The sequence below is a fragment of the Drosophila navojoa genome, chromosome 3 (genome assembly GCF_054131105.1).
Source record: "Drosophila navojoa isolate 15081-1374.11 chromosome 3, UAZ_NAV_1.0, whole genome shotgun sequence".
Classification (NCBI taxonomy): Eukaryota; Metazoa; Arthropoda; class Insecta; order Diptera; family Drosophilidae; genus Drosophila; species Drosophila navojoa.
Window position 1 is genome coordinate 21,119,942 of NC_142891.1, and position 16,336 is coordinate 21,136,277.

The 16,336-nt window shown below is 37.4% G+C and overlaps 2 protein-coding genes across 2 annotated transcripts; both read right to left on the reverse strand.

Moving 5' to 3' along the window:
• Positions 1-4,665: 4,665 nt before the first annotated feature.
• LOC115562694 (uncharacterized) lies at positions 4,666-12,101 on the reverse strand. The gene is made up of 5 exons (XM_089257522.1): positions 11,604-12,101; positions 6,494-6,961; positions 6,192-6,417; positions 5,313-5,617; positions 4,666-5,246 (listed from the first exon to the last, which is right to left on the reverse strand). The coding sequence occupies exons 1-5, from the start codon at positions 11,818-11,820 to the stop codon at positions 5,125-5,127; spliced, it is 1,338 nt and encodes a 445-aa protein (XP_089113648.1). The 5' UTR covers positions 11,821-12,101; the 3' UTR covers positions 4,666-5,124.
• Positions 12,102-13,093: 992 nt separating this feature from the next.
• Positions 13,094-16,330, reverse strand: TBC1D23 (TBC1 domain family member 23). The gene is made up of 3 exons (XM_030384652.2): positions 16,051-16,330; positions 14,211-15,573; positions 13,094-14,144 (listed from the first exon to the last, which is right to left on the reverse strand). The coding sequence occupies exons 1-3, from the start codon at positions 16,065-16,067 to the stop codon at positions 13,446-13,448; spliced, it is 2,079 nt and encodes a 692-aa protein (XP_030240512.1). The 5' UTR covers positions 16,068-16,330; the 3' UTR covers positions 13,094-13,445.
• Between the last annotated feature and the right edge of the window lie 6 nt (positions 16,331-16,336).

A 16,336-nucleotide genomic window follows, 5' to 3' on the forward strand; every position in this document is an offset into this window, starting at 1 on the left:
TAAGAATCGATAATTAATCCACACTAGCCGAGCAGTGTCGAGTCATACTTGTTTTATTGTGTTAATTTTATATATATCTCGCATATATAGGGTATATAACTTTCTATACATTTCGATTTTATATAACATTCAATTGAAACTCGTGAATAGAAAAAATTTTACAACCAAAAATGTATGTAAATTATTTATAAACAAATAGGCAATCCATATAAGAGAAATAATCGAAAAAGTAAATAAAATTTCAAATGTCTTCTTCTTTTAAATTGTTTTTGACCAAAAACAAATTGAGAGTATATAGAGCGATTAATTACGCATGCAAAACGCGTGCATAAAATAAATATAAATTGGCATAACAATCAGGCCCACTTGATTTGATTTTCATTCGTAAAACTTGTCTCGCTTAGATTTTTTTGTTTTTATATTTTCTTTCAATTTTAAAGTATATTAAATGTTTTTTTTTTCTTTTTTTTTTTTTTTTTTTTTAACTTGCTTGTGTTTATAATTAACGGAAGTAGTTGTCTCATGACACAGGTGTTAATTAATTCTGTTATTATTTTTTTTATTAAAATTGATTGTTTTAATGCACAGCGCGAAGTGGGACTACATATATAGAGCTTAACTAGCTTTGATTTATAATTTAAATAAACACGAACACAAAATTCGTGCTGGTTGTTAAAAAGAATTTATATAGTGCTAAAAACTTTTTAGTTTATATATACATTTCTTTTTTTGATTAAACAATTATTTGTATAAATAAATAATTCTGCTATAATTTCAATTCATACATTTACTTTTGGTATCAAAACATATTTATATTTTCTTAGGTTGTTGTTTATTTTTATTTTATTTAAATATATACATTTTCTTTTTATATTTTTGAATTCACAATAAAAATTTATTTCGATTTTATTTTTTCAGAATTTAACAGCCATCAGAATTTCTCTTCATTGGGAACTGTTCTCGTCTTCTAAGGGAACTGCTCTTTTGTTATTAAAATTCTTTATAAGCTAACGTTTTTACGTCTTGACTTGAGAATGTAAACAAAATGGGTTGAGTTTACTTAACAACGTCTACCAATTTAGGAAATTCTCATAGTTGGAGCACTTGAACAAAGTTCGAGAACTTGTCAACTTGCCGAACCGGTTTGAACCGGGTACGTCGAATATTATAAACAGAATCAAAACTGAGGCTTCTAAGTAATTGGAAATTTTGAATAATTATAATTTATTTTAAAGATCTTTTATTGCAAAGGAATGGTAATTTTTGTTTAAAGAATTCTTGGTTAATTAAAAAAATATTTATACAAGCTTATAGCGCCTACAAATATTATTCAGTTGCGGCTTTGGTTCACCTGTTTGTTCTCCAACTAAGTTTGATTGGATAGATAAACTAAGCTGGACGTACAAGTGCGAGCTGTCTGAAATTTATTTGCAGAATCCAAGTGCTTTTAAGTAGCTGTCATTCTTATCTTAGCTGAGACAACACTGTGATTTGAGCCGCAAACACCTATTTATGGTAGTCCTAAAAAATTTAAATAAAAATTATTGCAGGAAAAATAATATTTACTAAAGCAAATTTTGTTTCATTTTTGGTTGTTTGCTTTATGCGCTGGCAGATCAACTAAAAAGCTGGCCCAGTTTTCCAGCTAAATGACGATGAGCGTAATAATGATGTTATTGCTGATGATGATGATGATGATTTGATATGCAAATGCGTCAACACTTAAGCAGGGGAGTTGTCAGTCGCTCTGTGCTCCCCGCTTTGGGCTTAACTGTCCGTCGCACATGGCAGACGCCACAAACACACACACACACACACATGCACACAGAGGCAGTCGACTGTACATATAGAAATACATATTAATGGCTTCGCCTGTCTGATGTTTGCTTTACTTTTTTTTTTGTATTTATTTATTTTATGTACTCGCATTTTGTATTTGTCTTTTATCAGCCTGCTTCCATATGGCACACGGGTCGAGGCGGCGGGGGCAAATACATCTTTGAGTAATTGAAAGCCGCACTCATCCAAATGAGCTGCTAATACGTCCATCAATATTGAATGCATTTGAATACACTCACACTTGGCATGGCATGAAGGGAATCGAAACATTATATTCACAGCGTATTCAATATTCGCCATCAGTTCTGTTTATTTCTATTGAACTCTCTGCACATTTTTGCTGTTGTTTTGTTCTCTTCTGTTTGTGTCTAGCTTTTGGGGTTCTGTTTGCATAAAGCTGACGGCTCTATGGCCCATTACTTTTCATCCAGCTGGACAATACACAAATCCGGTACCTGGACATGCATAGTGGCTTCTATGCCTCGATGCTTGCAACGACTCTATTGTCTGTTGCTGAGCATATGGCACAGCAGTTAGTCTTATTATACATATAAAAAATGGACAAAAATGTGGAACTCTAACAATTATTTTTTTTTTTGGCTTGATAGCTATATAAATTGATTTTTATTGAGTTTACTGCACACATTTTCAATAAAAAAGTAATACAAGAGAAGGCACTATTTCATTTGATCTATTTAGCCGTTAATTGCCATTCATTGAATTGCCTTCCAAATTTTTTTTTTATTTTACTTGCTTTTCGTTGACAACGAAACTTGAAAATTAAGATATAGATAAATTTCATTAATGATTGGATGGGCTACTTTGGTAGGGAATAGAAATATAAGATATACATATATACCGATTTATGTTCTAAAATTTTAATTAATAAATTAAAAATTAATATTAGCTTGGCTAACGAAAAATTATCATTAAAAAATTATGTTTTGTTATCATTATTTGAATTGTTTTTTTTTTTTTATATTTTTTATTTTTAATCTGTCATTTGTATTTATATTTTAGTCTATTTTTTGTTATACATATTTAATATTTTAGTTGTATTTAGTTTTTTCGTTTTATTTTATTTTTGTTATTATTAATGATACTTTGTAAAGTTTGTTAATATATTTTATATTAAAAAACAAATTTTAAAGATATGTATATGTTTAATTTGATTGCAAGACACGAATAGCAATATATAATATCTTGATACTTAGAAGGTATTTCCCAAATCCAGGGTATTTCACACTCATATACCACTTCGTTCTCCAATTCGTTGACAACAGTACTCGGCTAAGCGCTAAAAAAAATCGGTTTGTATTTTTATTGTAAATATTGCTGTGCTGCGCCATTTGTGACGTCATTGATACACACGACCACATACATATGTTTGTGCCTGTGAAACAGCCCTTCGTCAATATCAATGAATGGTCGAGAGTTTAGCGTGTGGCGCCAACTAAATTGCTGTAATGGCTCTCACACATTTCAATAATTGAATATCTATTGAATGAAATAGTTTAAAAAAAATAAATAAATAAACTTAAATTAACCGAAAATCTGTAAAAGTAAATGTCGTTGCCAATGCGCCAACAAATCAATCACACTTACCCTGATAAGGTTTATTAATAGACTTCTTCTGTGTAAAGTCCAGCTGCATGAATAATAAATAAGCAAAGTACGGCCAAGCAGCTGATAAAGAGTTCACATACGAGTATGATATGCTTTAGTTTGTTTAATTCGTTTAGCTAACAGCTAAATGTTAATGATACAGCACCCACATAACAGCGCCCTGTTAACAAAGGCGTTAACAGTCTGCTAATTGCCATCCAATTAGATTTTGTTAGTTGAATTGATTAGTCATTTGCGTTTGAGGTTTTCCAAACCAAAAGAGATATATTTTTATTTATTTCGAAAATTAATCATAAATCAGTTTCATATTTAAAACCAATAAAAATGAAGCTCGCATAATACCATAACATAAATATAATAGCCATAATATTTGATGAGCCAATAAAAAAAATACATATTTCAAAATGTTATATTGACTTTCTTGAGTGTGTGTTTAATATATATATTTAAGTATATATATTTATAGTATGTCGGACACATAACACACATATTTGTAGCTATTTATAATTTTTAATAAATGTTTTAAATAAATTTTGTATATAAGTATGTATAAGTATGCATGTATATTGTAGTATGTATATATATATATTTTTAAATGTTTCTTTTTTTTTTGTTCTCCCAATTTGTATTCTTTCAGTGTTTTCAATAAAACAGTCAGACAATTTTTTATTAAAATAAATTAACACGCCGCCTTCTTAAATCGGCATAGAATATTTTAAATATTTTATGCGCTGAGCCCCTTAAAATGTTTTTGACAAATAGTTTTCATAATTGTATACATACATATATTTCGATTATAATATATATGTATATGTATATATATATTTATTTATATTTTTTTGGTAATATAATTGTTAGTAGATATTTCAAATAGTTTGTTTGTTTGGTTGCATAAAAGTGTGTTACTTTTCGCTCAGTGTAAATAGTTTTGAGTGTAGTACAGTGAAATGGCGCCTCCTTGTATAAAACCTTTAAAGCAAATTGACAGACAATCTGTTGTTGCTGAGCTCATTTAAAGTAATTACCGTTAAGTATCTATCGATTGTATTCTTCATAAATGTTTTTTCATATTTGTTTTGTTTTTGTATTTTTTGTACTACTTGGGAAGCCTCTAGTTTTGATATTACACAATTAGATACTGATAGTGTTGGCGGTTCTTTTTTTTTTGTTTTGTTCTTTGGAATACAAAGACCTCGACGATAGACATAGACATTGATTAAGTGTGGTTAGGTTTAGTTTAGTTTAGGTTAAGTTCGATTGGGCTTTGGTAAGTAAGTTCGCAGTTGTCAACCCTGTCGGTGTCAGTGTTTTAAAAACATTGATTTTGATTATGTTGATGTTCTTCGACATACAATATTCATATATTTATATGCATAGATATAATAATAATATATATTTATATCTTAGTTTTTGTTTCAAAATTCGAATTCTACACAAAAATTGCACGTTGACTCATTTTTAATTGAAGGTATCTTTTGGTTTAAGATATTATGTATTTTATGTTCTTTCATTTCGCAAACTAGGGTAAAGGTCAAATGATTGGAGTTTCTTCTATTTTTGTATAGTTTTTCAGTAAATTAGAAAGCTCAGCTTAAAAGCTTTTATTTTCTCTCTCATACTCGCTGCTCTATCTATCTTTCTCTACTATGCTCTGCTATTTTAGTAGAACTTCTCGCCATAGTAGCTGGGTCCACGCTCACCTACCGGTTCGTTCAAGAACTGGTTCTGGTTAATGGAACGCTTCTTCTTGGACACCATGAAACGCTTTGCTGATCCCAGACCTGGAATGATTGCTTTAGCCATGTAGCAATTAGCTAGAATTTAGTTGCGGTGTTGCTTTCACTTACGGCTATTGCTGCCCAGGTATTTCTGTGGGCGTGGCACATATTCATACTTTGGCACCACCTGCGCCTCCACGGGCATGCCATAGTAGTCGACGAGAGCGGGCGCCTGCTGGTGTTGTTGTTGTTGCAGGGGCGCATCCAACCAGGTGCCAGCTGCTGGCACATAGTCCAATTCCTCAGTATCCACCAATGGCACCGAGATGCCGCTCTCCATGTCGCTCTCCTTGCGTGCACGCTCACCGGCTTCGACAAGCGCAACCAGAGCCAACATATCAGCAGGTGTTAGCTTGGTTGTGTCACGTTTCAGGCTGAGGGGAAGAGTGAATATTTAGATTATATATAGTATATGGTTTTTTTTACAAACAAATTTTATTTTTGTTCATATATATTAGTTAAGAATGTAGCTTTTAAGATATATTAAAAATATTACTTAAATGCAGCAGTCATATTGGGTTCAACTGCAAGCCATTTTAAACCATTTTCATATAAGAAAGTTGGTTAACAGTGCTCTTGCCTGCAAACTTCCTTGGAGTAACTAACTGTCAATAACATATGCTGTTAACTCCGATAAGAATGCCTGCTTTCTCTTCTGTATGTATGTATGGGTAAGCTAGGCTCAATGGCGTTCTGTCAATGTTAACAGCACTCTTGTTGATCAATGTTATGTTAAGTTATGGTTTTAAGATATTGGACTGTTAACCATTGAAAAGTATCAGAACTGAAAACTAGTTCACTTTTGGAATTATTCTTCTTATCTGCTAACAGTAAGTAAGTACATACATATATATATTCGAATTTGTTGCGTTCTGCTATTAACATGATTGACTGTCAATACAACTAATAGCATACAAAGATATTAGTTGCTGTAGATCTTTGACTTACCGCATATCACCATAGCGACGATACTTGTTCAGATTGATGTTCTCACTGGGGGCGTTAGCTGGAGCCAAGTTGTAGTAGAGGCCACGTTTGTTGCGCTCATCCAAATTGTAATTGCGATTGGCATAGGTCAATGGCACAGACAGAGGAATGCTCTCCAGGTAAGCCTCGGCATTGAGCAGATTCTGTAGATTATCATAAGCCTTGTTGCGGCCAGTGGGCGTGTTAGCTATGTAGGCAGTGGAAATAAAGAAAGAGGGAAAGCTACTGAAGTGGCTCTGGAATTATGTTAATTAGCTGCTTACCGTGTCGGTCCGGCGTATAGTCCTCCAAGTCCTGCAGCTCTCGCTCATTGTTGTAGCTGTTGTAGCCATTGTAGTTGACGGGCGCATTGGGCTCATAGTCGTCGGCCCAGACGCCGGCGGGCACATCGCTGCCGTAATCGTTGTTGCCCACACTCATATACGGATTGTATTCATAGTTGATGCCACGCTTGCGCATTGTGGAGCTGGCCGCGGCCTCCTCCAAGGCGGTCGGGTCACTCTGCAGCTGCTGTTGACTGTTTTGGGCGGCAGCTGCCACCGCGGCCAAGATCTCATCGTTGCTGGGCAGGGTATAGAGGCCAGCCTGTGGTTGCTGTGGCTGTTGTTGCTGCTCGCTGGGGACACTACGGGCGGGCGAGTTGCTAAAGGTGGCTGGCACAATTTCCGGACTTGACTTCTTATCGGCCGGTGGCACCGTGGCACTATTTGCCCCTTCCTCAGCGCGTTTCGCTGTTAAAATTGAAGTCGAAAATGAAAATGTAATGTAATTTGCCATTGCGTGCTTTTAGGGGTCGCTGCGTATTTCAATTTGCCCTCCTTGATTCAATAAACGTCCAAAAGCAATTAGCCAAGCTGTCTACCATAATTTCATCCGTATTTTTTCTTTTCCTTTTCTTTTTTTGCATTATTGCTCGCACCACTAATTGCTATTAGCCATGTTTATGCTCGATAGCAGCTGGCAGTCACAGCATTTAGCTAGTTGGCTTATTCCCATAACAACAGCTACCCATTGACATTATTATCCCTAATCATATTTACTGTCGACCCTTGCGCATTGCTAATTGGATCGACTCAGCTCGACCTCAACCTGATAATCTAGCGTCACGTAGCTGGCAATTAAACGCGAATTAACACCAGCCGCAATCAACTACGCTGTTAACTGAATTAAAAGAGCATCTATGCTAATAGTTTCCTGCATATGTTAAACGAGGAGAAGTGTTAAGCAAATAACAGAAAACGTTTTACACATAATTTGTAGCTAATCTGTTTTCTGATGAATCAAAGACTTTAATTTACATTTATTTATATATAATTTTTTTACATATTTTTTTCATTATGAAAATTATCTTGTTATTGAATGTATTTAATGTAATTTTATATATTTTATATTATATTTTTAATTTAATTTTTTCATCATTTTTATACATATTTTATAAACAAATTTAAACGATTTTACTTAAAAGCTTGCAAGCTTACATAGGATGTTTTAGATTTATTATCCCAGTTTTCATTTCACCAATTGTAGCTGTCATAAATCAGACACATTTCCACAGATTTCCAACATCATTAGCTATCATCTTTATCAAACTTTGTTTATTTAGCCTTGCGTTACGTGCTACACGTATTTCGAAGGGTTTTTCCTGTACTTTATCTATTTAGCACTCTTTATACATATAGGTATATTCAATCGACATTTGCAATGATTTTCATACATTTATCATGGCAATATTTTGCGATAAGAAAAACCAGCGCGTAAACAAATGATCAACAATGATTTATATGTAGTACAAATGCCCCAATTGCAATAATTAAACAGAGTAGACCCACTAAAGAGACTATAACTTATCTGCCCACAATATCCGACGCACAAATTTCTGATGTAACTGAACTGATTTAGCTATGCAGAAAGTGTTTTTGTTTTGTTTATTGGTCATTGGCAGTTTTGTGGGTGAATATGATATATGTATGTGGTATGAATATATTGATATATTGTTGTTGTTCTTGTGGGGAGATCGTTTATGTGAATCGAGGTAACAAGTATGTATATTCTTTGAAAGTAAAATTTCAAGATAAATCGCAGGTATGTAAATTTTCAGTTTATATCACTGTTTCTTAACGAAGAAGATCTTAAAATTCCTGTTCTATACATAAGCAAAATTACTATAAAAGGGAACAAAATATTTTTTGAAGACCTACTATTTTGCAGACACACCCCGCATAAAGCTGACACGTCATATTATTATTTTATATCGGGCTTGTCGTATTTTCAATATGAAAATCAGATATTGAATTTATGCCGTTTTATTTTACTCTTTGTTTTATACGCATTGATAAACCTACATCAAATGTCTACATTTAGTCTGAAATCTCTTGCTCTCAGTGAACAGCAGTTTATTATGTGGTTGATTAAGTTTTTCTTTTTTTAAGCTCTCTATTAAGAAGCTTACACGTCCTTCGTTGTCAGTAAAGTAACCCAGTTTCTGGCTGCTGTTCGTTACGGCAAGCAGCTTGACCATATGTTTGTCTTGTCAAGAGGCAAGAGCTTTGTCATATGCCTGAAACCTTGGCTAGGTACAGGAAAAACAAGCTGGCGCTGGAGCGGTGGGGCAAGTGGGGCAGTTGGGTTGAATGAAAAATATTCCCAGTGCTGTTGCTCTGCGCGTTTGTCCTGCGGGCACAAGGAATTCCTGGAACTGTGGAAGCAGTGCAGGGGCATAAATAAATATAAAAAACAGGCAGCTAAATTATACGCGCTGACGTTTGCTGACGTCGCTCTACGCGTTGTCATTGTCCGCCATTTTGTTATTGCTGTTGCCGCTGCTGCTGCCACTGCTGCTGCTAACATGAAAATATTCAGTGAACTGTAAAAATATCAACAAGTTGTTTGCTCTTCAATTTTTGCCACACACAAAACACACACGCACACACACATACACACACTCACAGAAATTGTAATTGGGCGGTTTTGTGGGTGCGCCCCTTGGCTATGCCTGTTGTTGCTTTTCTTCGTGTTGTTGCTCGGCCTGGGCCAGCAGCTGCTGAATAACAAGCAGCAAAGAACGTTGGCAACAGCACAATTAATGTATCCGCAGGCAGTGCGGCCTGCAAAATAACTTAATAATAACGGCATATGGAAAATTTGTGACATGAAAATGGAAATGTGAGCGCCACTCAGTCTCAGTCACACTCTCCCTCACTCTCCCTCACTCTCTCTCTCTCCCGGTCACTCTCTTTCTTTCATTCTCTGCGGACCCCAGTTTATAGTATGTATATATTTAGAAGTTTGCGGTTAACCAGAGCCTTGACTTTGCAATTGACAGCCGCAATGAATATTTGATGAATGCCCACAATGGCATATGCTCGCTAAAGCGCTAGCTAAATGCCAGAGCCAAAGACTTATATAAATATTTATTATGTGCACAAGGAGGTCCTGCCTGGCATGGGGTCTCGGAGTTATGCTTAATGAAAAGTATGGCAGCGACATCTGAGCGAAGAGCGTCAAGGCTGGGCTACAGAAAGTGTTGCCTACTTTTAAGCGCGCACGAAAAAGCAAACCAATACAAACGCAAATGGCGTCAGGCAGCAAAAACTGCTGCTCCAACGGGATGTCTAAAAATAGAAATGAAATCGCGCGCACGTACACACAGAGACACACACACACATACACACACACAAGCAAACATTCGCACATATTCGCTAGCTTGCATACCAAAAGAGTCTGGCCGCCATTTTGTGCAGCAGCCGCCCACGCTTTGCGTAGGTGTAGCTGCGCGCTTGTACATGTGTGTTTGTGTTTGTTGGTGTGCTTGTGTGCTTGTGTATTTTAGTGTATTATGAGTCGCAATGATTGTAATGTTACACTAAGCCAGCGCTCTGAAGTGCACAACAACAACTACAACAGTGACAGAACCAAATTTATTTTCGTTTATTTTCCTCGCTCTTCTCTTTGTTTGGCGAAATCGGCTGAGCTTCAAGCTGCTTGCCAGCTGTGTAGCAGAAAACACCTACGCAATTTCCTGCAAGCCCAACAGCGGAAAATGGAAAGTACCGCTGCCCGCTGCTCCTGCCCGCTGCTGCTGCTGCTGCTGCTGTTAAGCGAAATGGCGAATTGCTGGGCGTTAACAAAGGGCGAGGCACTCGCTTGCCGATCAAACGGAGATGAAAAACACAGACAGGATACTACGTGGTGCCGTTGTTGCCTTCTGCTTTTTAAAGCGCGCGTGGGCGTTTTGCTTAATGTGCTCAACTTACAAGTTATTCACACACACACACATATACATTTACTTTAAAATATGAATGTATGCAAAGACATGTACAGTGATGCATAGCTAAGCTGCACATCAATTGTTTGTTGAAGCATTGAATTATACTTAATATGAATCTCATTTTATGCATTTTATGGACAATTTTATGAAAAGCCCTTTAATTTTTAGTGTTTTATTTAAAAATATTAATCTGAATTATTCCGTTTACCCAAAGTCGAAGCTACTGATAAAACTGCAATTTATTTATACATATGTTATATGTATATGTATATGCAGGTCATTAATTTCATGTGTTAAAATTTTGGACATATTTTAGGATTTTCTTAAGTTTAGTTTGTTCATATCTTTATTCTAATATTAAAATTACTCTTTGAAATCTGATACGTATGGTCCAAAAATATATATTCAATGTTTGTCAATTTTTTATTCAAGTGAGGAAAAATTGTTTGCTTGATGTGAATAGAATAATCTATTTTTATAAAATTTTATGTTTTCGTTTACTATTACTTATTTTTTAATGTGTAAATTATGTAATGTTTGTATGTTTTACTTCTTTTATTTTTGTTGTATTTTTTTATAATATATTATTTTGAATTTAGCTTAGTTTCTTATTATATTAGTTGAAAATAGATATAATAATATTAATTTCTTTTTTTGCTTTACTAATTTCTAAAAAAAAATCATGTTTTTGCTATAAAAAGGTTGAAACAAAACGCCTATGGAAAGCTAAGAAAAGAAGATTATTTTTGTACCTTTGCTACCTTCAATTTATCTTATTGCACATTTCTTGTCAGCTTACATTTAACTTTACTCAAAACCAAACAAACTGGTACTTGAAACATCATTCCCTTTTCACTTTAGCTAGGTTCTACTGTGCACAGTGAATGATTATGCGGCACTCACTTAAACGGCGGGTACTGTGGAGCGTGCATGTCCATTTTTCTTATTTCTTGTTTTTTCTTTTTTTTTTTTGACTTCAAATGTGAAATTTTCAAATGACCTTTAACATTAACTGCACGTTGCCTGACGTATGTGTGTATGTAAGCAAAGCGTGCCGACCCACGCACTTTCCAGGCATGTTAAATTGTTGAACTTTTTGCACTTACCTGCCGGTAGTTCCCGCAGCTGCTGTTGCTGTAGCTGTAGCTGTTGCTGTTGCTGCTGTTGTTGTTGCTGTTGAAGCTTGTTGTTCGCATTGGTGGATAGCTCCGTGTTCTGGGCTAGAACAGATGCTGGCACCGCTGCCGCCAATCCGACGAACAACAAAAGCAGCGCCCACATCAGGCACCGACCATTAGCGGTTGCTCCCACAGACAATTGCATGTTGTGGCACAAACAAAACGAAAACACACACACACGCGCCACACACTCAGGAACGTTGGTAAACAAGCGAAAGACTTTTGTTCGGTGTCCCAATTAGATGGGCCTGCTCTGGTTGACCCTCTGTTGCTGTAGCTAAAGCTCTGGTAGATGCCTCACTGCCTGACTGCTGAACAGCTCTTCAAGTGCTGCTTGGCTATTCGGCGTTCGGGCTGAGAGTGTTCACTGTTGGCTGCTTGTCCGCGTGCTATGACTGTTCTGAATGAACTGTCTGCTTGCTGCTGTCGTGCAACAGTTTTTAATGTTCAATCGCCCCAAATTCGCTTTGCAGCCCAGAGGCAGCGGCTCAATGTGCTCTGCACGCCATCTACGTCATTGTCATTGATAAGAATTGCGGCCCTCTGCACAGTTAAACAACAACCACAACAACAACAACAACTAGGGACATTAACAGCCTCTGCTTACGTACTTTAGCCTGGCCAACTGGCAATAGTGCGCCTGCTCCATGTCTGCACACGATTCGCTGCTGCCCCTCAAATAACTGAATTGAATTTGTTATGTATGTAACGTAAACTGTAACTGTTGCCCACTTTGGTGTTGGCTGTTCCAGTTCTAGTTCTGAATTTAGTTCCAGCGGATGATCTAACTATTAACTATTAATTTCTCTTTTAATCCTTTTATTATTATTATTATTTTTGATCTCTTAAGCTTTGCATTTTAGTATAGAAAACAATCATTTTTATTCAGTACTTTCATCCCAACTGCATATTTAATTCATTGCATAATAAAATTAATTTATTAGAAAGAAAAAAAACAATAACAAGCAAGAATTTTTTATATTTTACAATTTTTTTAATATTAATGAATGTAAATTAAATCAAGGAAACTTTAATTTTTAAGAACACATTTTAAAAATAAAATTTTTTATAAATAAAATTCATATAATTCATATAAATTCATATAAGTTGAGGAAGCTTAACCGAAAATAAAATAAAGAGCTTCTCAACAGAATTTAAGTACTTGAATAAATTATGAAAATTAATGCGAATTGTTTTACAAGCGCTTCTTTCAAAATTCATCGAAGCCCAGTTTTATATATTTTTTAAATGAAATACAATTCTTTTCTTGTTGTTTTTGAATATAATACATGTTTATTTATACCTCTTTTAATTGCAATAAATATTTTTTATAATCTTTACATATATTGTAAGTCTCAAGGCGTCCAAGTTAAGTTTTCTCGGGGTTTCTTTGTCTCTAATATTGTTTTTGTTTCTTATTCTTTTTTTTTTTTTTTGCACTTAGAATTTAAGAATCGCACTGAAAGGTCATAGGTGAACGATCTTGCGTATTTGAACGTGTCGTATTTTACATTTGCTGTACGAATTAACAATGAAAGGGGTAGAAGAAATTATATAACAGTGTCCGATTCATTCGAATAGAAAAGCTACGGCTACAACTTGTCGGCTAATCCAAGGAAACAATTGCCAATAAATAGATAACTAGAAAAGGTCTAAGAGAATTGTATTTCTGTCTGTGTGTGTAGGTGTATGGGGTTACAGGGAAAACATATACGGGTGTCTGTGTGTGTAAGGCCTGACTAAAGCTCTTGGCCTAATCTATTGATTTATCTAATTCGCATTATCAAGCACATGCACAATCTGCTTGGAGACAAGCGCCGTGGCCTCTGCGGCATTTGGTATCAGAAACCGATCCATATCGGTAATGAGCAATCCATCGCCATCGGGAAAGCCGTATTTGAATGTGATCAAATCGCGATGTCGCTTCTTGGCGGTGATCTTCACAATGCTGGCGAGTGGACGACGCACCATAATCTGCGCCTGGCCACGTCCCAGTTCGCGCAGCACCACCAAATGTGTGGGCGTTATAATCAGATGGCTATCGTACATATAGCCATTGATGTGCACATCTTGGCATTTGAACGCATTTATAATGTCCGCCGTCTTGAAATATTGATTGAGATTGACAATCTCCTTGCTAACGCCAGCGGGTTGGGGCGCATCCTTTTCAGCTGAATCGTACGCATCCTCGTTCTCATCATCGATGCTGAAGACGGGCGCCACATTGCGATAGCGTTTGCCATTGCGCTCCTTGGCGCTAACATGACGCTCCTGCACGGCCTGCGCCTGGCCAGCACCATTGTTGGAGGCTCCACTTGCGCCCGCACCGGAGCCATTTGAACTGGGATTAACAATAATGTCCAGCAGACGGCCTTTAACCTCGGCCGATTTCGATTTCATGGCTGCGGAGAATTTACTAAATAGGTCTGTTGATGAGGGCGTCGATGCCTTGAGCGTCGTTGACTTGGACTGTAAATGGAAAACGAGTGTCTAGAGTTGGAGTTGAAGTTTACGGGCGACAGGGATTACCCTCACCTGCTTGACATTGTGCTGCTGGCACACGAGACACTTGCTGGCACTGTGATCCTCCAGGCAGTCGGCCATGTGATCCCCAAAGTAATCGTGTATGGAGGCATAGCCGCCCGTTAGCAAGGACACGTAGTGTGTGTTTTTTTGCAGGAATGAAGCCACCACCATGTGCGTATATTGATCCTCTTCCACACGGCCGCTCCCCATAAAGCACAAATGTTCCCCGCCCGCATTAGAATTGACTTCGATGGCCTGTTTCTGGGCGGTGAGCAGACCCTGGACGGCAGTGGCAAACGCCACCGGCTCCTGAAGCATCAGGTTGCAGTCCAGATGAAATGCCGTTGACAAATGGCCTGCATTGTACTGTTCGGCTGGACGGCAGTCCACGAGAAAGAAACGCACAGCATCCTGCACTGGGAACTCTGTGGCCGAATTCTCGACCAGCTCATAGACGGAGACGGGCAGGCACAATGCCTGGGATACCTTATTGGACTCCTCCTGACTGCGCGGCGTATCATTCTGTTTGCCATATAGAGCCTTCAGGTAGTCGGTCTTGAAGGACGTTGGGGTCTTGAGTGCATAGTATTGCGCGAGCGAGCAAAAATCTGATACATCGTCCACCTCCAAGGCGCACGGCATATTGACGAGAAACTTGACGATCTCCTCCTTGCTGGAGCCCTTCATGGCCATAATCTGTTCGCGTCCATTGATGAGAATAATCAAGGCCAGAAAGAAGACCATAAATGGATCTGCATTCTGGAAGTACAAATCCCACATAGCGATGATCACAGACAGACTGCTGCAGGACGCGAAGAGAGATTGAAACCACGTTAGGGAGTAGAGATCTGGTGTGATCTTCTTGGTGTCCAGCACAGTGCAAAGTTCCGGATCGTGATATAGTAACAGCAAACGAAATACATGGAAGACATTGCCCTTAGGCTTGCAGCCTTTGGGTATATAGGTATCCCGTATAGCCTCGAATAAATTGAAGGTATCCGAACGATTTAGTTTGAGGGCACACAGTGGCAGCAGCAGCTCGATCCAACCGTTATCAGGTTCATATTGCAAGTTGCGATTCTTGCAATAGAATGTCATTATCGACTCCAGATCGGAGACGACCGACACTTTGTCCTCCTCATCGTTGCCAATGCGGTCCACATATCGCTGACAATCCTCGCGCAATTGACTTTGAAAGGGTAAATCGTAGATCTCGTTGAAAAGCGACATCTGATCGTTCTTATTTCGCACATCCAGACACACTTGCCAAACATCCGGACGGAGAGCCTCTGGTAGGGGCTTGCCCTGGCAAATGCTATAAATATCATTAACATTGCAGTCGTCCAGCAGCGCTGACTCCAGCTCAATTATCCTGTAAGAGATAGAGAGGGAGATAAATATTATGAATGCATTCGATTTTATATGGCATCCTCAAAGAAATACAAAGAGAGAATGATATACATATATATTGCTAGAGCTTTTAGCCTTATACAAAAGAGAGCTTTTCAATGATCAGTCAGCTTTTTCCCACCCACTTGCAACTTGCTCTCTGTTTCTCTCTTTCTCTCTCGCAAAGGTGAAGTAATGCGTTTGTTTGCGCTTATAATTCAACGTGTCCAATTTGGCACAGCTGTTGCTGATAACATTAAAAAAAGCTGACTATCTCTTTGGCTGCTGACTCAAATAATGTGCTGGTGGTTTCTTCCCAAACGTTCGCTTACTCTGTCGCACGCACTTGCATGGGCATGCCAACAAGGCCACCGCTTAGTCCTCCTCACAAATTTCTCAAAAAAGCTAATTGACACTTTAAATTTGATTCTATTTAGAACTATTCATTGTGTTTATTTACCACATATTCTCGTCCATGGCCGTGGGCCCACATATACAATTGCACGGCTGGAAATTTTATCTTCGATTGCGTTGGCTTTCTATCAGCTATATCTATTGCACTCTTTCCAGTTGGGGCAATAGGCTTGAACGCATTTTAAATAGGTTTACAAATATTGAATTTCGTTAAGATTCGCCAAAAATTGCTCTACTGTGTATGAGTTAATGTTTTCTTATTGGAAGTCTTATTTTTTGTGGTGGCACTCCGATGACGGCCGATAAGTGTCTGAGCAACAGATCGGGAGAGA

What these genes read in the sequence shown, in the direction of transcription:
- LOC115562694 (XM_089257522.1), bottom strand. Translation starts at nt 11,820, where the DNA reads ATGCAATTGTCTGTGGGAGCAACCGCTAATGGTCGGTGCCTGATGTGG. An exon ending in CGTCGCTATGGTGATATGCG is followed by an intron (nt 5,618 to 6,191) that starts GTAAGTCAAAGA and finishes TCTTCCCCTCAG; the next exon opens with CCTGAAACGTGACACAACCA. An exon ending in ATACCTGGGCAGCAATAGCC is followed by an intron (nt 5,247 to 5,312) that starts GTAAGTGAAAGC and finishes CAATCATTCCAG; the next exon opens with GTCTGGGATCAGCAAAGCGT.
- TBC1D23 (XM_030384652.2), bottom strand. An exon ending in AGCAGCACAATGTCAAGCAG is followed by an intron (nt 14,145 to 14,210) that starts GTGAGGGTAATC and finishes TTCCATTTACAG; the next exon opens with TCCAAGTCAACGACGCTCAA.